Here is a 22,445-nt window from a genome sequence, read left to right as displayed (position 1 = left end):
TTTTCATGTCAATGTATAATTTTTTTCTTTTATTTATTATTGTGTAAATTATTTTTTAAATACATATATATTAAATTAGGATAAAATTTGTTTTTAAAAAAGATTAAGGCTGATAAGGCTACATTATGATACTTTGGATTTATAGTAGTCATAGAATGGGTAGTGTTATGATTGGGATTATTCTTTTCAGGCTACCCATTATCCTATTTCTTTTCTGTGCTTGTCTTGTGTGTTTTGGGTTTTTTTGTTTTTTGTCTTTTTTGTTTTGTTTTCAGTAGCAGGTTTGCTTTTGGTGAACTTCTCTCACCAATGATATTTTTATGGCTTCACGTGGCTCAATTGGCACATCATGTCTCCCCTCACAAGGATGCCATGGGTTCTATACCCCATGGTGCCAGTTAAAGGTGGGTGTCCATGTGCCCGGAATGCGTGTATGAGTGGGTATCCTCCCCTATGTAAAAAAAAAAAAAAAAAGAATAAAATTATTAAATTTTAAGGTTAATATGGTTTAATTTTTTTTTTTTTAAATTTCAGTGAATCGTACTCTTTTAGCCAAACAAATCTTGGAAATTATGCATGCTTCTGCTCATTCCCTATTGTATTCTACAACAAGAATTAAACACTTGGATATTTATTCTCCCTCTTTGGTTAAGAAGCCCAATAATTCATGTTGGCTTTGGAAGGGCATCTTTGAATGTGCCAACCTCATTGCGAATAAACTTACATGGCAGGTAGGTAATGGCACTCTTATTTCAATTAACCCTCCTAAATGGTGTACCTGAAGAAGAATCATTTGAGCATTTTTGTTTTGTTTTGTTTGCGCAGGTAGGCAATGGCACTATTATTTCCATCCCAACCTGTAGACCAGTTTCATGGATACATGAATGTCTAAGAGAATATTTGTCAATGGCCGCAGTCTTCTGTCAGTGGTTCTTTTAATTAGTCTTCTGCTTTCTCAAGTACTGTCTCATATCTTAATTATAAGATCTTATTTATAAACTACAAACATAATCTTATACTTGGGAACGGAGGTAGTACTTTCTTTCATGGACTTCATTTTATTCTTGCACCTATCATCGCCAACGCCCTTCGCTAGCAGTATTGTATTGGCTCCAGTATTTTTTTTTTTCCTTTGATCCAACAAAGCTTTGGGGCGCATTGCATAATAGTCTTGCTGCTAATATTTGTTCATATTTAAAGTTTTTTTTATCCCCCCCCCCCAAAACTTTCCCCTGACAGTTTTTTTTTTTAATTTTGGGTTAAAGTGTATCCAATATTTTGTAGTAATTTTTTAGATGCTGGAAGCATTTTATAGTGCATCTAATATTTTGAAGTATTTTTTTGCCTTTAACGTGCTAAACATATCTAGAAAAATATTTTAAAATGCTAATGTATTTGAGAAGATGATTCAGAGTACTGAATATACTACAAAATATTTTCAGATGTTGGATATATATAAGAAAATATTTCGAAATGCTGATGTACCTCAACCTTTTAATTTTTTAGGGTAATCTGGATCTCCTATTAAATTTGTATTTTTGAACATAAAATTGGTTTTTAATTGGGAAAAATTCCCAACAAGCACCCACAATTTGAAAGAATTGAATTACGCTTATGTCACTAATTTGAGAATTGACGCCACATGTAATACTTCTAACCACTTTATAAGGAAAAGTAGCTAAACAAAGTTGTAGAATCAAAATGGTAAAAAATATTATTACTTTTTAAAATTATCTCCAATTAAAATCAATATATTCTACAAAATAATTTAAGGATATTAATTTTTTTTACCAAGTGACATATATTTAAAAATATAAAAACATCCCAAACATAGGAAGAACTCCAAAGAACTAACACTTGAATTTCAAAATCCCATGTGAATTTAACAAATTCCAAATTAGTCATAACGTAATTTTAAATTAAGAAAAAATCTCAGAAAAAATCTTTCAAAATTTAAAATTTCAAATCAGTCTTGTTTATTATTATTATTTTTTTGAACTCGCATTTTTGTTTGTTATATTTTTTTTTTTGAATTAGTAGAGGCAAACGAAGCTTGATACAAACAAAAGACTAGGAGAGCTTAGCTCCTATCACGTGCATATTGGGCTGCACAAACAGAAATAACAGAGTCAAAAAATATGGGTGTCGTGTTCGCAACATGAGCATTCTTAGCCGGGAGATCAGTACATGTTAGTGCTTCTCTATGCGAGTGATGCAGTTCAAAGATCCAGATCTCGGCTATAGTTAGGCGAATTTCGTGGATAATATTCCAAAGAGGGTGTCCTTGATTACCATCTCTAAAGATCAGATTAATGGCTTCCAAGGAGTTAGAGAACATGGAGACTTTCTTACCCCCCGCTTGGATGAGAAGAAAAGTTGGGAAGAAAGAAAATGAGAGGAAAGAAAATGAAGAGAAGAGAAAACTGAAAGGAAAATATTATCACTCTTCCTGCTTGGATGAGTGAGAGAAAACAGAGAGGAAAGAAAATGTAAAAATATAAGGATGACTAAAATGTCCTTATTATAATTAATTGGCAAGGAAACCAAATAATTTAGTAAAAAAATTATTTTTTATGTAAAAATAAAAAGGAAATAATTTTTGAACTTAATTAAAATAAAATGAAATAAATAACTTATATATTATGTAATATTTTAATAAAATGATAACGAACTCATTAGCATAATACCTATTAGCATAATGCCCATCTCGTTATTCCTTCAAGTGATAATGTTTGGCGGGAGAGGGTAGTGAGGGAATGATCTGAAATGGTGAAAATCTCTCCACTTGTGGAGAGAAATTTTGAGAGGAAAATAGGACATGGGGCCCACCACATTTTTCCTCCCACTTTTCTTTCCTCTCCTATTTTCTTTCCCATCCAAGCAGGGGAAAAGTTCATTCCTCTCCCATTTTCCACTCCACTTTTCCTTCCTCTCCTATTTTCACTCAATCCAAGCAGAGCATTAAAGTTCTTCTTCTGACAGGTTCGTAGTCCAGTGAGAATGGCGAGTAATTTAGCTCTAGCGGGGGAGACGAAGCCCAAATGTTGTTTGAATCCTAGTACCCATAAACCTTCTGAGTTTCGAATGATTCCTCCACATGCACCGTGTTGAAGATTGGTGACGGAAGCGTCTACGTCAATCCTAAGGAAGTCACGCTGACATGGGGTCCATCTTGCTGTATCTCTACTTGAAATTTGAAGAATCGTGTTGGTAAAGTTTCGGTGATCTCTATCTTCCAACAATTTATGAAGACAAATATTCCTGATAGTTGAGGGGTGGTAGTCTTTCCCTTCAAACACTTTCTTGCATCTTGATGTCTATAGCAACCAACAGATGGTACAGAAGACTTGTTGCTATGACCATTTTTTGAAGATATGCATTCCAGCTTTGTTTATGAGGTTCCAATCCATCCATACCCGCAAGTTACCAGCAAAAAATCACGAGACACTCTTGGCAATCTCACAGTCTCTCAGGATATGGATAGTGTTTTCCTCACAATCACACATATAGGGACAAGAACTATCAGAAGTGAGTTTCATTTGAGCTCTCGGGTAGTTTGTAGGGAGTCTATCATTGATACCTTGCCAGAGGAAGTATTTTAGTTTCTCTGAAGTCGGACATTTCCATATCCTCTTCCAAACAGGACAGTAGCTTGAGTCGGGAGCATGTTTAATAAACTGATAAGCTGCTTTAATTGAGAAGTTTCCATCATTGGATGGTCTCCAACAATATTGGTCTTCAGAGAGCTGTCTATTAATTCTGGTGGAGACAATTTTGTTTACAATTGCCTGAGGGAGGACTTTATTGTAGGCAGCAATGTCCCATTCTCCATTGGGGAGAAGAAAAGCATTGACAGAGGCTTCGGTGTCCAGATTGTTAGTGGTAGAATCTATATGACAGATGAGAGGATTGTTTAAAGGAGACCACTTATCCCACCAAAATCTCGTATTTAAGCCATTACCAATTTTCCTTCCCACTCCTTCAACAAATTGGTCCCACATTTTGACAATGCTACGCCAAGTAAGAGAGGCCGAATTTTTGTTTTGAATATGGGGAAAACCATTGATTGCAGGCATACTTGGCTCTTAAACATTGAACCCAAACATATGTGGCTTCGTGAGAAGCTACCAGCAAAGCTTGAGGATGAAAGCTTGGTTCTGCAAATGAAGGTCTTTGATATTGAGTCCTCCTTTGTCTTTTTGCTGCAAAATATTCTCCCATGTGACCAGATGGATTTTGCGTGAACTTGTGTGTTCGTTCCATAAGAATTTCCTGCTGAGTTTCGTGATCTCTTCGGTGACCCCTTTTGGTAGAAGCATGGTTTGCATTAAGTGGTTAGCGATAGAGTTCAACACAGATTTTACCAGAATAGTTCTTCTTGTGAGATTCAGAAAATTCCCTTTCCAAGCCGTCAGTTTCTTTTGTACTTTTAGAAGGAGGGGGGCAAAAATATTCTTGGTGACACGGCCATGGATAAGGGGGACACAAGAGATTTTCCAAGGTCGGCAATCAAACCAATCCCCAAGTTTTGACTAATTTCCATAGTGCGATTATGGTTGATGTGGGGAGAGCAAAATTTTTTTGACTTTAACAGATTTATCCTGTGACTTGAAGCTATATAGAATTCAGACATGGTGCTTTTTATAAGTTCAATTTGATCCAAAGAAGCTTCTGAGAATAGGAAGAGATCATCTGCAAAGAAAAGGTGGGATAGGCTCGGCCCCTTAGCTTTAAAAAGAAGGGGTTTCCACCTTTTATTTGCAACTAGCAAGGAAATGAGTTGGCTGAGCCTTTCCATACAAAGCACGAAAATATAAGGACTCAAAGGGTCTCCCTGTCTGACACCTCTCATTGGGGAAAAGTTTTGGGTCTCATCACCATTCCAAAGAACTTTGAGGGTGGCAGAAGTGATAGAACACATGATGAGGTTGATGAATTGCTCACTGAATTTTAAGCTTTTAAGCATTTCTCTAATAAAATCCCAGTCCAGGCAGTCAAACGCCTTTTCAAGATCCACTTTAATGGCAATGAACCCTTTCTTTGTTTTCCTTGTTCTCATAGTATGCAAAGCTTCTTGGGCCAATATAACATTGTCACAGCTCTGTCTTCCCATGATGAAACTGCTTTGATGAGAGTCAATGACATGGTCGATATGACTCTTTAATCTATTTGCAAGGATCTTAGTGAGAATTTTGAGACTCACATTGCAAAGGGAGATTAGACGAAACTCCTTAAGGCAAGTAGGATGGTCAACTTTAGGGAGGAGGATAATATTGGCTTGATTGTACTCGTCCATTTTCCTTGGATGGGCAAAAGTTTCCTTGATTAGTCTGCAAATTTTATCACCAACAAGATTCCATTGGCTTTGGAAGAAATGGGGCTGCAAACCATCCAGGCCAGGTGCTTTAAAGATGCCTATTAAAAAGGCAGCATTTTTTACTTCCAAATCAGAAATTTCTCTTTCAATTGCTTGAATATCCTGATCCTAGAGAGGAGGGAACTTTGCAAAGAATTCAGCCTGATAAGGACGAGGTTTCTTGGTGTATAGCTTTTTAAAGAAGTCAAAAGCCATATGCTTAAGGTCATTATGGTCACTTATCCATACACCTTGTTCATTCAAAAGGGAGCCAATTCTCTCTTTCTTTCTTCTAATGATGGTGGATGAGTGAAAGAATCTTGTATTCTGATCCCCAAATTGAAGCCATTTCTGTTGAGATTTTTGCCACCATAAAAGTTCCTCTTGTGCAACAAGTTTGTTGTAAGATTTCCAGAGAGATTATTCAAGTTTCTGTAGCCCATTACGATCACTGTGAGTTCTTGCTTTGTCGATGCCTTCTAATCTCCTCAATGTTTCTCTTTTTTTCTTTGGTATACTCCCAAGATTTTGATCATTCCAAGCGAGAGCAGTAATAGCGAAGTTCTTGGTCCCTTCCTGCCAAGTAGAGTTTTCCCAAGATTGAGCGACAAGTTGGGAAAAATCTCCTTCCAGAGCCCAAGCAGCATTATATCTGAAGTGCTTGACTTTTGTGTGGGTGTTTATTATATTTTAATAGCAATTGACCACATTTGAAAAGAAAATGACAACACTTCAAATTATCATAACGTCATGTTTTATTAATTACCTTTGTTATGTATAAAATGTTTCTTTGGTTCACATATTTATACATGCTATGTCTAAAAGATTGTTATCGAATTTGATCTTTTGATTAACAATTTCTTCAAATATTTGGTTGTTGATAGATTACAATGTGTGAACTAGCTCCGCTTAGTGGAATAAGACATTATTGTTACATGTCCAAATGATTGGAACAATTTCTTGTTCCCCTCATTAAATCTGATTCCTGTCTTCAATTTTTTGCTCATTAATTCACAACGACCTGCTTGTTTTCTAAACCCTTATTAGGATGTGATGGCGTCTGAAGCATCTAGTGAAGGAGAGACACTGAGTCTGCATCTAATGGGATTAGTGTTGAAGAAAGCCTGATGAACTTAGAGAAAACAAACAAAATCATGAACGATGATGCATCAATTACTAAGGTTGTTACTGAATTTCGATCCATGGAGGAATTTGCTGGTGATTGTGATTTGAGTATCGATAACCTATTTGAGAAATGTTTGTTGCACTAAGAGGAAATCGAGAGATCTTGGTACATTGGTTGAGGGATAGTGCTTACAACCCACTGGCATTTTTGAAACACCTTCACCCGGAGGCTTGAATTGTATTTGAATATTGTGACTTGACTTTTTATATTTGGAATTATGCTTTTGTTTGTATTGGACAAGTCTTCAATTATGCTAAGTTATTGTATTTTTTTTTAATGAAAGTGAAAATGATGTTAAAAGAAGATAAGCTTACATGGTTCTTTCGTAGTATGACCCTACATAATTAGAAAACATGGAATGAAAAAAGGTGTGGTGTGCTAAAGAAGAAGAAACCTTTGTAACATGATTGTGGCTTGTATTTCTAACGCAACCTTTCAAGTCTTGTGAAACAGGGAAGCTTCTAAAAGTTTTAGATCTTCTAGAGGGGTTAGACAAGGAGACCCAATCTCCCCATATATTTTCACTTTGTGCATGGAAAGATTGAGTCATATAATTAGTGATGCTGTGGATGACGATCAGTGGGCTCCTATCCAACTTCATTCACAAGGCTATTATCTCTCACACTTATTCTCTGCTAACGATTTGGTTCTCTTTGGAGAAGCGTCTACCTTTTATATTGATGTGATGAATCATTATATTAATAAATTCTGTCAGTATTCGGGATAGACAATGAATAGAACAAAAACAAAAAATTGTTTCTGAAAGAATGTTCATATTTCAAGAGCTATGGATTTGAGTCAGAGGATGGGAGTTGGATTAACTAGTGACTTAGGGAAATATCTGGGTATCCCTCTTATGCATAAAAGACCCTCTTATTTCCTTTTTGCCCTAATATTAGAGAAGACCCACAAAAAGCTTTCAGGGTGGAAAGGAATTATCTAAATCTTGCTGTTAGAGCCACTCTTATCAAGGCGGTCTTATTTGCCTTACCGTCTTATCACATACAGACTATGCTACTTTCGAAATAGATGATCAAGGACTTGGAGAAGACTAGTAGAAACTTCCTTTGGGATGAGAGAAAAGAAACCAGGAAACTTTATTCGATTTCCCGGGAACATATTACCCAAGAGAAAAAGTTTGAAGGTTTAGGGATTAGAAACTTTAAAAAACAGAATGAAGCTTTTATAATGAAGCTGTGTTGGAATTTGATATATGACAAGGAAGTGCTCTAGGTTAAGGTGTTGAGAAGTAAATATGGTTGCGGTGACATGGATCTCCCTACTATAAATAAAACTATGAATTCTTCACTAACTTGAAAGGGTATTTGTGAAGTTTGGGTATCCTTTAAAAATGGATCGGCAAAGAAAATTGGAAATAGTATATCTACATCTTTCTGGTTTGATAGCTGGTCAGAGATGAATTGACCCGTTATTGAGCTGATTCTAGGATATGAAGGATGAATGGATAAGAATGAGCATGTTGTAGATTATGTGACCCCAGAAAGGGAATGGAATACACAGAAGCTCAATTACTAGTTCCCTTACCATTTTGTGATTTGTATCACTAGTGCATACCCACCACATGAGAAGAGAGGAGAGAATAGACATTTTTGGCGGCCACCCGCCGATGGTAGTTTTATTGTTAAATTTGCCTATACGTTTCTTCTTGTAGGTCACCCAAGACAGGAGGACAACATTTGGAAGACCTTATGGAGATGGCAAGTACTCGAGAAGATTCGATCTTTTATGTGGCTGGTCACATATGGAAGATCACATAATGCAGCCTTAAGATGCAAAAGAGGAATTGTAGAAGCAGCAACTTGCCCTTTTGGATGTGAGGAAGAAGATTCCAGGCATATGCTAAGAAGCTATTCCAATGTCATTTAGAGATGAAAGTCAGTAGTTGATCCACAATGTTAGCATATTTTTTATTCCATGCAAGGATTGGAATGGATCCAATAGAATTTAACTACAGAGGCAGGCTACTCCTATACCAAGAAGGTCCAGTGGGTTACCCTTTTTGGCTACATCTATTGGGACATTTGGGTTCTCCCATTGTAATGAGCTATTTGATTCTAGAAAGAATGGAGAACTGTTAAATGGGCATGAAAGCTTCTTTTGTGCATGCTGGGACAAATATTTGATGGCAAATTGTAATTTCTACTCTAACTACTCCCTTAGGAGAGATTGTAGCAACCATTTCCAAGCGGACTTTGTTAAATTGTAGGTGGATGGTTCTGTCTTGCAAGATGGTAGAAGTGGATGTGGGGGTGCTGTTTGGACCAAGAATGATTAGTGGCTAGGTGGATTCAGCTGGAAACTTGGCTTAGCAATCGTGTTGGAATAGAGGGTATAGAAATATAGCGGTTTATAGCAATTGTGTGGAACCCTTGTGTTTGTTTTGTAGAGGTTGTGAAAGCAGCTATCCCTTTAAGGACATAGTTGATGATGCTAGGCTCTTGCTTCATGGGATTGGACAGTTATATCGATACATTCTCCTAGGGACTCTATTCCTATTATTGATCACCTAGCAAAACTCTCCCATCATATAGAGGGTAATTTTTGTATCTTAGATCAACCACGTTCTTTAGGTGAGGGGGATGTTGGAAATTGTGCCATAGAGGCCAATCATTGTGTTATGAACATTGTTGATTTATGAATTTCTTAATTATGTTATCATATTATTTGCATATTTACTGTGATGACTATCCTTAGATAACTCATGATTTTATCCTAAATGTCCCTGGTCGATCATCTATGTGGGAGCAGAGATAAAATAAGACCAGTATGACTTTGAAGATGTATAGAGATATAAATCAAAGTCATAAGCACATGTAAGAGTACAAGGTGTTAGACCGACCCGCTATGAGAGAGCTGCATGGGTTAAGTCATAAGCTTCTCTCATATACAAACCATGTCACTATGCCCTTTGACCTGAGATCATCATGGATTCCTATATGAGAAACGCTTAGCTTTGACCTAGTCAAAAGTCACTTTTGACCGAGTTATCATAAAGACTATGTTCAGGCTTAGTGGTTTTTCATATGGAGGAATGTGAATGATCAAGATGGAATTTGTCCCTCACATTCGTAGAGAGACATTACTGGGCCCCTCGATGAGTGAGTCTGAGAAATGTATGGCCATACTATAATGTAAAGGTAGTTCCATTTCTATACTCAGACTACTCAGGGATCGAGAAAGCAACGGTCAAGAATAGGAGGATGACGTTCTCCATGCCTCATCCATGACCGAAATGTCGTGTGACAAAAAGGACGTGATATGGTTGCATGAAAGGTTGCATCGTTCATCGATCCTCATATGATTTGGGTAGTCATGATGTCTTGCTAGAGACCACTTACGACTTGTGAGTCATTATAATAAATGGCCCACTGCCAACTTCATATAGGCCTACAGGGTCGCACACAAAATAGCCCAACACGAGCTATGATGTCTAGATTCATTGAATCTAAGATATGTCCAGATTCAATGAATAATCTAGGGTGGACGTGTATATATATATATATATAAATTCACGTGTATATATATATATATATATAATATAAGAGATATTTATAAGATTTGATTTACAAGGATAAATTAAATCTATATCATTTTTTTAATTGATAAGGTATAATATCTCAAATTTGATTTATTAGAATAAATCAAACATAATTCCGTCATATCTTTATTTTGAATTAAATGAATAGGTGAATTAAATCTGTAGGACGGATTTAATATAAAAACTGTATTTATTTAATTAATTTCTTATCAGATTATACAATATGTGATATTGTATTAATTTCGGAATTAATTTAGGATTAATTTAGAAATCCAATATCCTTAGCGTCCTATATATATTTGATATTAGGAGCTAGGGTTTTTGGGCGTGTGAGGGTGCAAAACGTTTGTAGATAAGAAACGGTCAATAGAGAGACAGTGAGGACAGATTATCAAAAACCCTAGAAGAACAAAAGGCGCTAGCACGTCGTTCATGATTGGAACGCTGTTCGTGTGGATACCGGTAGAGGAAGCCGATCTGAGTCGTCAACTTCTCATGATCACACCAAGTGCATAGGCATCCAGAACGTCGGAATCCCCGAGCCACCATCGATTTGAATACCGCAGGTAACATCTCTTACTACTTGACAATCGGTAGATCTGGGTAAGGAATTGAAAAATTTTAAAGGTTAATTTCCGCTGCGTGTCTTTTAATTCCTTACAGGGGATTGATAGAGGAAACTAGGTTTAGATGTTTGTTGCTTTGGTGTAAGTGCTTGTTCTCAGTCTTTGATTAAAAGAAGAAGAAGAAGAAGAAACACAAAAAAAATAGACAACAAATCTTGCCAAATGATTTATTGATGATGAGGCTGTCAGATTAAAGTTCTTTTTGTTGATGCAAATGATTTCCAAGGAATCATGTGCAATTTCATAAAGGCGCCTTCTATAAATGATCTAATAAAGAGCTGTACGCAAACAAGTGTACAAGAAGTGATTCGTTGAGTTGTCTATCTATTTTTTTCACTTAACAAATACGCAATACTAGTTGTCCTGAACTCCAAATGAGTATATGACAATGTATTTTCCTGCAAAATTTGTTCTTGTAAAGTAAATTGGACCAATCTATCTTCAAAGAGATAATCATTGATGGGGCGCTTAGTTTGAAATTTGAAATAAGCCACGCTTCTATTTTCTAACTAGAGAAAGCTACAGATGAAAAAGATTGAATGCCATTAACTTCTCTAATGACCTGATGTGGTGACTAAATGACACCATTATGAATGGCAATATTTCTTTTATGTCGGAGGGCATTAAGAATGATAATTATTCCTTGCATAATATCATGAAGGCCTTCTGAGTGAAGAGCATAGATTGTAGAATTCAACCAACTCAACAAATATGAGAAAGGGTGTCCTTGAAGTTTGATTAAAAACCTACCAAACTAGATTAATTTGACATAAGGACACGAGATAAAAATATGCTCAAGAGTTTTATCATCATCACAACCAAAAAAGGACAAGAAATAGAAGAATTGAAGTGATGTGCCATAAGTACATCTGCAATTGGTGGTAATACTTGAGGGAGTAATTTCCTAGTAAAGAGCAAGTATTTAAAAGGTAAAGAAATAGACCATAAAAAGCGCAAAGGGTCTACCAAACTGGCAACAGAAGATGCAGATTGTGAAAGAAGCTTATAACCATCCTTGACTGAATAAGAACCTGTTGGGTTACCCTTCCAAGTGAGGAAATCTTGCCTATTGTAGTAGGACAATGGAATTTGCAGAGTATTCTCGGCAACATGGGAAGAATATAAGTATGAAATAAGGGGTGAGTTGCAATGGATGTGCTTCCAACTGAAAGGACTATGTCGTATCAGTTTAGCCACTCTAGTTAAGGCTCTAGCCACTGGAGATGGTGGTTTGGAGGAATATCTGATCTTCATCCACATTCCACTCCAAGTTATGAGTAATACTTTCCGCATTTTCTAATGGTCATTTCTAAATCCAGGATGAGTTATATGATTTCTTTACAATGGATGAGAGAGATAAATCAATTCGCTTTAATTTTAGTGTTTGACCCAAAAGAGAAAGAGACTATAAGTTGATGATTCTTCAAAACTACTTAGATAGAAGAGCTTTATTCGCCAAATTAGTTGATCTAACACCAAGTCCACTCTTATTAATTGGGAGGAACAAGATATCTTTTTTAAGTAGGTAAGTTTATCTCTTTTCACCCGTTATGCCCTAGAAAAAAATCTATACATCTGCTGTGTATACATGAGCGGATCTCTTTTCATCTGTATTGCTTTGTTGAACTTGAATGATTATGGGATGTTTCTGCTGGTAATTGTAGCTGCTTATATTTTGTCTTTTTAGAGTGATCTAATGTGTATTTGCTCAACTAGTATTGTCACTTACTTACATTTGAATTTTAACCATGCTCAAGTACACGATCAAGTATCAAACACAAGGCCTCATAGTATTGGGAGAAATTATGAAACTGCTGCGTAATTTATACTTAGTTGAAAATGAAGGTGGAATTAAGAAAGAGAATAATTATCTAGTTGACGTTCAAGTTTAACTTAAATAATAGAGAACAAATTGTAGAGCATATGAAATCTAATTAGGTATTGAATATTATTTAGTTAAATGTGTGTGTGTGTATTTATTTATTAAATAGATCTAATAGCGTTTTTAGTAGTTATAATTGTTTTTAATATTAACTTCAGTCCTTAATATAAGAACTAGTTGATTAAGTTTAGTAGATTAAGAAAATTAGTTAAAATAGTTATTTGTAATAAATAGGTATTGTCTTTCCTAAAATACCTTTGCTGGTCATGTGTATTAGCTAGAAATACTATTTGATGGAACGTTTAACATGTACAACTATTACAAGAATTACTTTGAAAAACAGATATATGTGAGAAGCATAGTGGATTATAGTCTTATATTTAGATTGAATTAAATGTTAAACTAGCTCTGATATTAAGATCCAGAAGTAATAATACATTAAACTCTTTTGATCTTCATAATTATAATTTTAATATTTTCCTTAAAATTATCAAATTATATACATATAATATGTATAAAGGATGGCAAAATAATGAACATATATATAATAAAACTTATTGTTTTAGCCATTTTACATATACATATTCTTTAAATTATACGATACAAACACATTTAAATAGTTAATTTGTCAGACTGATTTTTTTTTTAACAAAAGTATATCCAAACGTATATCACACTATATTATCCAAACAAATTTAAATTGTCAGACTAATTATTTTTAACAAAAGTATATCCAGACATGTATTACACTATATTAATTGATTTTTACCTCAACTTCTACCTGTAAGGTATGACAACAACTTAGATACTGCATTTTAAGTCTTGTCCATAGAAAATGGAATAGTTATACCTGCAGGATGGTTTTCGGTAAAAACTGCATATTGCTACCTTCGGTAGGAATGACATTTGAAATATATTATGAAAGGACATTTGAAGTGTATACAACAAGAAACCAGTAACTACTGAATGAAAAACATGAGGCTATTTCAAGTAAAATAAGGACCTGCTCTTAATAACTAAGAATACATTTACATCAGCACATTTTGTTCACATCAGTCTCACCTCATCTTACTATGCCTGTGGAACTTGTATCTAACAGCAGAATAAAACAGTGGATCCAAGTTATAGATGGAACAACACATATCCCTCAAAAGAATGCCAAAAGTGGCTTTAGTTCTGTCAGAAAAATTTGCCTAATATACAGATTTTTTTTTTTTGGTTCTTTGCTTAAACAAGCACCATGAGGGCACCATCTTACAACTCCAAATCAACTAACATGCCCTATTAATTTTTGTAAGGTGGGTATACTTTGGAGTTTCTCATTTTATCATAATGCACCATTTTATGGTTCCTCAGTCTTCACAGGAGTCCAATTACCTCTGGCCTCAGAGTTCTTCTTGCCATGTGATAACCAGCCAAGAAGGTAGCCTAATAGGGTCCCAAGTATCAACACACTTCCTGCCTTAACGTACCATGAAAAGGTCCATTCAAGGGTTCTATCTTTGGCACCACCGTTTATAACTTCTCCAGACGCAAGAATTTCCACCATATCATGCACCTCACCATCATGGTTCCCAACATAAGAAAGCACAAGTTTCTCTTTTGTAGCGAACAATCTGGTGTACCCGAACTCACCCCCACGGTACAGAGACCGTTCTGGTTGGGGATAGATTGGGTCCTTAGGGTGGTCAGGTCTGGGTTCCCAGATGGGTTGCCAATCTTGCCCTGCCATTCCAATTACAATATGAACAGTATACGCTTCTGAGTCCTCCCCTTTTCGACCCACACTGTTACTACAAGTGAAGTTGTTTAGAGGACAAAATCTCTCGTATCTATGGACATGACCCCATAAAGCTAGTGTCACATTATTTTTCACCAACAAAGGTTCCAAGTGTTCCAGCATCTTTGCTCTCAATCCAGCATCTCTAAATTCGTTACTTGTCGTGTACATGGGTCGGTGCCCTTGGACTATTACAAAAGGAGTCTTACCCCTATCAACTGATTCCAAGTCATGCTTTAAAAAGTTATATTGGCTGCTTCCAGGGAGGAAATTGGTCTCAGTTGAGAAGTACACGAAATGTACTGCTCCCATATCAAATGAGTAATAAAGGTTCCGAGTTGCTGGGGCTTCTGTTCCAGTGGGTTCCTTAGAGTTTCCAGGCATATTGAACTTTAGACTGTAGGGCACGCCACACTCACCACCCCCATCTCTTCCATAACTGGCCCAATCAGGTTTCCATGGCTGCAAGGGCCAGTCATATTCATGATTACCAATGCAAACATGATATGCCACTCTGGCTGCAACTGGTTCAATTTGAGTGAAAAAATGGTCCCATAACCATGAGTATCCTCTGGCATAGCTAATGTCTCCAATGTGGGAGATGAATGCCGGCTTATCGCCTAGAGCTTCAATATCACGGAGGATCCACTTCATTGTTGATATGCTTTCCTCTTGTGTACGCAGAAATGTATTGTAAGGAGTAGCAGTTCCCATGTCACCAAAGAGGAAAGCTATTGTTTCATCAGAGTCACCGTTCCTTGACACAAAGCTGTGAGTTTCACTCCAACCTCCATAATCATTTCCAACCTGGCAAAAAGCAGATGATGACCTCAAGAGTAGATGACATAGTCTAACTAGCTAGATTGAGTCCATGCTCTACTACTTTACGTAATTAAACTTATTCTGAGCAAGATTAAAATAGTTTTGGTTTTAAAAGTAAAAGAAACATGAGCCAAACTAATCATGTATCACAGAAGTATGTATTTGGGAGAACCAGCAATGGATAAATCAGTGGAATTCTTGAAAATATCTGAACAAAAGAAAAAAGGGAAGACTTACTGCAGAGACCAGAAAACATACATATATTCCACATGTTTAAGTAACACTATTCTACTGACAAATCAAAAGGAAAAAAGCTAAAGCATGTAAAACAATAAATGAAGCTCAAACACAGCAGCTTTGCAATTGCATGTTCAAGAAGCCATTATTGAAGTACCACAACCAAGTGTCAATAAATAAGTCTATAATCAAAATAATCAACTACTAGTATCAATCTACTGGATAACCAAGGAAATTGTCAACAGATTCAAAGCTTAAATGCATAGTTTTGCAATATAAAGTTCGTTTTTCTTTTTGGTCAAAAGCAATATAAAGTTCAAGAGCCACCACTGACTGAAGTACCACAGCCAAGTGTATATCAACCAGTCTATCAGTCGAACAAGTGACACTATACTTGTCAGTAAGACTTGAGACCTAACCAGTTTAGCATACAATAGACATCCACTGTTGAGGAATTCCCTAAGAAGGAAAATTAAAAGGCAAAAAAAAAAAAAAAAGTTAAGAAGGAGGCTTTTATAAAGGAATGATGTTGTTGAGGCATACGAAGTCAAGTAAATTGTACATTGGAGGTTAAGAGGACAACTCCAAATAGTAGCTTACATCATCATGCTCAACAACCAAAAAATTAAACAACACAGGACAACCAAGTGGTAAATACAGAGAATCCAAATCAAAATGATTAGAAATCGGTAGATTCAATTCAGCAAATGCATCATGTGGAGATTAGTTTACCTTGTAATAATATCTCACTCCTTTCTTCAAGTTCGTCATAACCCCGTCATGTATATACCCAGGATCCCGCCAACCGATGCTTCCGTTCGCCGGCGCGTCGCACATGTGCTCCCTCTCATACCTCCTCACGCGCGCCAGCGCTACGCTATCCAACTTCCTCTCTTTCTCCCCATATCTCACATACGTCTCCCTCGCATCCTTCGTGATGTACACGACCCTCATCTCATCATCATTGTCCGTGAAGGACAAATGAATCTGCTCTGGCCCACGACCCGACTGAAACGAGACCACCTCCGAGGATGCCAGGAGGTGCGCCGTACCGGGAAGCGGGTTGTGGTCTTCATCAAGGTGAGTCGGGTCGACCTCAGAGCGGGTCCAACGGAAGATCCGGAAGGAGTAGCTGGATCGGAGGTTGACTAGAGGGAGGGAAACGGAGCCCAACCCAGCTTTCCAAGTGGGTGATTTGGAGAGGAAGACGTAGCCGATGAATTGATCGTTGGGAGAATCCGGAGGAGAGTATATGCCGAGCCAATCAAGGTCGGAGGGCAAGTCGACGCCGAACCATTTGATCAGGACCGAATCGCCGGATTTTGACAGATTAGTTGAATTGAGAGAGATAGAAACCTGGAATTGGAAGGAAGGGTCGACGAAGATGAATAAGAAGAAGAGAAGTAGCATGCAAGGCTTCATTCTTCTACAGTACATTACTCAGTGATCGGTGATCCCGTTGAAAGGAAGGGAAGACGAAGGATGAAATGATACATCAATATGTATAATATATATATATATATATATATATATATATATATATATATATGCGCCCGCGCGCGCGCGACCGGGGCGGGGTGATGCAAAGGCGAGAACTTGAAAAATGTACCAGTCTATGGGTTTTTTTCAAAGGAAGAAAAACTGGTTTTGCAAATGGATATGATAGATAGCGGTTCCGTGCAAGTGGCTCAAGGCATATTCTTCCAATTCTGCGAATCATTTTCTTCAATCATGTGCTCAAGCAAGAGGCTTGTGAAGTTTTTGAAAGGGATTGGATGTTAGGATAAGGAATAGTGAAGACGATAATATTGGAGAATGGTAAATAAAAATAAAAATTAATTCAAAAAATTAATATATACTGTATTTACTAAGAATTTAGGTCTTTCTTAAGCTGAATCCAAAAATAGTTTAGAAGATTAATTGTTTAATTTGTGTACGCTGCATATATGTTTGGGAGATGATAGTTTATTAATTTGAATTATCAAGCCAGATTGCATAGGTTAAAATTCAAATGCTGTTTGGAACATAAAAATTAAATAATAACTCCTCAATTAACTTCTACATTTAAGACTTAAAAACTATAATAATGAAGGATGCTTAATTTAGGGAAAATGACATTGAGGTCCCACAGAACCAAAAATACAGCAAAAAGGTCCCCTGAAATCCCATAATTTTTCTGAAGTCCCAGAGGGACTTAGATGCAATTTTCAGAATCTGGAAATTACCCTCTTGCCCTTGCTTATGAGATTCGAAAATGCTGAAAGGAGATTAGAGCCTCTGTTTTTTGTTTGACCGGAAGAAAGCTGAAACCCTGTTGTGCTTTTGTGCTGCTGGAAATCTGGTGAAAACCCATCGCGATGCTCAAATTCCCCTCACAACCCGCCGAAAATCGTGAGCCTTCGTGCTGGTTGGTGTGTGTTGTGATTTAAGTTGGGTGTGTAGAATGATAATGGGTGCTCTGTTTTTGAGTTGTTTTTGGGTGGTTTTCCTCTGTTCTGACGTTGGTTTAGTGGCAAAGGAAGAAAAAGATGAAGGTTAGTGAGGGTAGAAACCCTTAGCACGAAATGGGACTGTGTTGTCAATCAGGCCGCGATTGTTGTCAATGTGTGCCGCTACACTTGTCAATGTAGCTCTTTAAGTTGTCAATGACAGTTGCGTGCTTCTTGATGCAGGTTTAAGTTACTGATGGTATTTCAAAGCTTTTGTTTTTGGTTTAGGATTCAGAAGTTAATGAATGGAAAAGCTGTGTTTTTGGTTGGTGTGTGTTGTGATTTAAGTTGGGTGTGTAGAATGATAATGGATGCTCTGTTTTTGGGTGGTTTTCCTCTGTTTTGACGTTAGTTTAGTGGCAAAGGAAGAAAAAGATGAAGGTTAGTGAGGCTAGAAACCCTTAGCACGAAATGGGATTGTGTTGTCAATCACGCCGCGATTGTTGTCAATGTGTGCCGCTACACTTGTCAATGTAGCTCCTTAAGTTGTCAATGACAGTTGCGTGATTCTTGATGCAGGTTTAAGTTACTGATGGCAAGTACGTCTGGAAAACATCTATTTTGCTTTGTTCACATAAGGGGAAAGTTTATAAATGATGGAGAAGATAATATGAGATATGTGGGAGGTAGTGTAAGAACAACCAATGTAAAGGAGGGCACAAGTTATGAAGAATTGAAGGAAATTATATCATCAATTGTTAGAAAAGAAAGCAACTCATTTCTTCTGAAATTCTCAGTTGTGTTTGATAAAAAAACTTTTGTGGAGTTGGTAGATGATGATGGGGTGGAACATTTGATAAAGTTCAATGAAGAAAGTGGTCATGTGTATGTCGAAGAAAATGAAAATGAGGACCACATAGAAGCAACAAGGGATAATATATACAATGGAGGAGCAAGATGTGTAAGTATAGTTGAACAAAACTGTAAATGGGTGTGAAGGGAATTTTTTGTAAATGGATACACACCAATAGTTAGTTTCTCGTAATTACATGCAACCCCTGTGTTTTTTTGGAATGGGTTGTGAAATAGGTGTAGTTTCATGTATATGAAGGTGTAAATGAAAGTTGACTATGAATTGGCATGTTAGATTCTGCTGTCATTTAAGTTGTCATACCTGCACTCTGTATTGTCATTAGACCTGTTATGACTTATCAATAGAGCACTGTCACTTGTCAATTAATTTGCTGATGTAAGTTGTCAACAATATGAATTCAAGTTACATAACTTGTTTTAGTAACATATGATATTTTCAATCACTCTGTCATATTATATTTTTGGTTATTTGTCATATATAATCATTATTAATGAAGTGTCAATGGTGGCACTGTGACTTGTCAATGGTGGCATAGTGACTTGTCAATCATGTCCTTAAGACTTGTTAATGGTGGCGCTGTGACTTGTCAATGGTGGCACTGTGACTTGTTGTTGGTGGCACTATGACTTGCCAATGGTGCACACTGACTTGTCGTTGGTGGCACTATGACTTGTCAATGGTGGCACACGGACTTGTCATTGGTGGCAATTTGACTTGTCAATCGTCGCACCGTGACTTATCAATGGTGGCACTGTGACTTGCCAATAGAGCACTGTGACTTGTCACTGGTAGCACTGTGACTTACCAATAGAGCAGAGTGACTTGTTAATTGAACATAACTCTGAATAACACCTTCTGATTAATTATATGTTAATATAAATATTACTTAACATTACAAATAAATAACACCTTTAGTTGTAAAAATTTTGAATATCAATTGTTAATATCCACATATTCATTTGTTATATCACTTGTCATTAACTCATGTTATATTACTTATTAATATTACATAAATTTGTCGATATCAATAAAGATATAAAACAACAAAAATAAAAATATGAGTTGTCCCCAAGAAATTGGTATCATAACATCTGATAACAAAGATAATAATATTATAAACATAATTTGATCAGTTTGTTACAAAAGGACCTATTGACCATTAAGCTATTGCCCTCATGGCTCACACCCTTAGGTGCCAATCATCTCATAACACATCCTGGCATAACAGAACAAAAAATTAATGGACTCCTCTATCTCCTCTTCTTGCTCTTGTTGAAGTCCAATAGCATTGACATCACTTCATCCCTATGTTCATTTTGTGGATGGGTAACCAACCACCACAAACAGCCAACCTTCAACTCTTGCAATTCATCATTGGAGTATCGTGGCATGGTATATCCTGCAGCATCACAAACAGTGCCATCCCACTCTTGTAGCCAAGAGAGGACATGAACTCCACATGAATCACTGCCAAGCAAATTCAATATGTAAGCAGCATGCAATTTTTATTGTGAACAAACACAACATAACACAATCAAACAGAACAACTACACTCACGTATCATTCTGCACATAAACTTTAGCTCATTTCACTTCGTTGCCAATTTTGTCCTCATTGGCAAACAACTCTGGCTTAACAGCACGCATCATCGTATGGAAACAGTTCATCTGCAAAAAAAAAAAACACATCATCAAAAGGTTTTACTAACAACACAGCATCCAGTAACAAGGGACAGAGCATATTGTGACAAGTAACATAGCATCCAGTGACAAGGGACAGAGCATCCAGTAACAAAAAACAGCATCCACTAACAACTAACAGAGCATCCACTGAGAAATGACAGAGCATCCAGTGAGAAATGACAGAGCATCCAGTGTGAAGTAACAGCATCCAGTGACAAGTAACAGAGCATGCAGTGACAACTAACAGAGCATGCAGTGACAACTAACATAGCATCTAGTGACAACTAACACAGCATCTAGTCAACTAAGCATCCACTGACAACTAACAGAGCATGTGATGACAACTAACACAGCATCCAGTGACAACTAACACCGCATCCAGTGACAACTAACAGAGCATGCAGTGACAACTACGCAGGCTGCTAGTGACAACTATAAGAGTAGTCAGTGACAAGTCACAGTGCTCTATTAGCAAGTCACAGTGCCACCATTGATAAGTCACGGTGCGACGATTGACAAGTCAAATTGCCACCAATGACAAGTCCGTGTGCCACCATTGACAAGTCATAGTGCCACCAACGACAAGTCAGTGTGCACCATTGGCAAGTCATAGTGCCACCAACAACAAGTCACAGTGCCACCATTGACAAGTCACAGCGCCACCATTAACAAGTCTTAAGGACATGATTGACAAGTCACTATGCCACCATTGACAAGTCACAGTGCCACCATTGACACTTCATTAATAATGATTATATATGACAAATAACCAAAAATATAATATGACAGAGTGATTGAAAATATCATATGTTACTAAAACAAGTTATGTAACTTGAATTCATATTGTTGACAACTTACATCAGCAAATTAATTGACAAGTGACAGTGCTCTATTGATAAGTCATAACAGGTCTAATGACAATACAGAGTGCAGGTATGACAACTTAAATGACAGCAGAATCTAACATGCCAATTCATAGTCAACTTTCATTTACACCTTCATATACATGAAACTACACCTATTTCACAACCCATTCCAAAAAAACACAGGGGTTGCATGTAATTACGAGAAACTAACTATTGGTGTGTATCCATTTACAAAAAATTCCCTTCACACCCATTTATAGTTTTGTTCAACTATACTTACACATCTTGCTCCTCCATTGTATATATTATCCCTTGTTGCTTCTATGTGGTCCTCATTTTCATTTTCTTCGACATATACATGACCACTTTCTTCATTGAACTTTATCAAATGTTCCACCCCATCATCATCTACCAACTCCACAAAAGTTTTTTTATCAAACACAACTGAGAATTTCAGAAGAAATGAGTTGCTTTCTTTTCTAACAATTGATGATATAATTTCCTTCAATTCTTCATAACTTGTGCCCTCCTTTACATTGGTTATTCTTACACTACCTCCCACATATCTCATATTATCTTCTCCATCATTTATAAACTTTCCCCTTATGTGAACAAAGCAAAATAGATGTTTTCCAGACGTACTTGCCATCAGTAACTTAAACCTGCATCAAGAATCACGCAACTGTCATTGACAACTTAAGGAGCTACATTGACAAGTGTAGCGGCACACATTGACAACAATCGCGGCGTGATTGACAACACAATCCCATTTCGTGCTAAGGGTTTCTAGCCTCACTAACCTTCATCTTTTTCTTCCTTTGCCACTAAACTAACGTCAAAACAGAGGAAAACCACCCAAAAACAGAGCATCCATTATCATTCTACACACCCAACTTAAATCACAACACACACAACCAAAAACACAGCTTTTCCATTCATTAACTTCTGAATCCTAAACCAAAAACAAAAGCTTTGAAATACCATCAGTAACTTAAACCTGCATCAAGAAGCACGCAACTGTCATTGACAACTTAAAGAGCTACATTGACAAGTGTAGCGGCACACATTGACAACAATCGCGGCCTGATTGACAACACAGTCCCATTTCGTGCTAAGGGTTTCTACCCTCACTAACCTTCATCTTTT

At 36.8% G+C, this 22,445-nt stretch overlaps 1 protein-coding gene across 1 annotated transcript; it reads right to left on the bottom strand.

Annotated features, from left to right (window-relative positions):
• Window positions 1–13,593: 13,593 nt before the first annotated feature.
• Window positions 13,594–16,955, bottom strand: LOC114720250 (probable inactive purple acid phosphatase 2). The gene is made up of 2 exons (XM_028905889.1): window positions 16,181–16,955; window positions 13,594–15,196 (listed from the first exon to the last, which is right to left on the bottom strand). Exons 1-2 carry the CDS (start codon window positions 16,883–16,885, stop codon window positions 13,952–13,954), a joined length of 1,950 nt encoding a protein of 649 aa, XP_028761722.1. The 5' UTR covers window positions 16,886–16,955; the 3' UTR covers window positions 13,594–13,951.
• Between the last annotated feature and the right edge of the window lie 5,490 nt (window positions 16,956–22,445).

Source organism: Neltuma alba, unplaced genomic scaffold, assembly GCF_004799145.2.
Source record: "Neltuma alba isolate B1F8T4 unplaced genomic scaffold, ASM479914v2 tig00002216_pilon, whole genome shotgun sequence".
NCBI classification, from domain to species: domain Eukaryota; kingdom Viridiplantae; phylum Streptophyta; class Magnoliopsida; order Fabales; family Fabaceae; genus Neltuma; species Neltuma alba.
Note: the sequence above shows the minus strand (reverse complement) of the source record. Positions and strands in the feature narration are given on the sequence as shown.

Bases quoted from the DNA above. Each gene is read 5' to 3' on its own strand.
- LOC114720250 (XM_028905889.1), bottom strand. From the start codon at position 16,885: ATGTACTGTAGAAGAATGAAGCCTTGCATGCTACTTCTCTTCTTCTTA. The intron at 15,197-16,180 runs GTAAACTAATCT...GCTTTTTGCCAG, and splicing joins GAGTGAGATATTATTACAAG to GTTGGAAATGATTATGGAGG.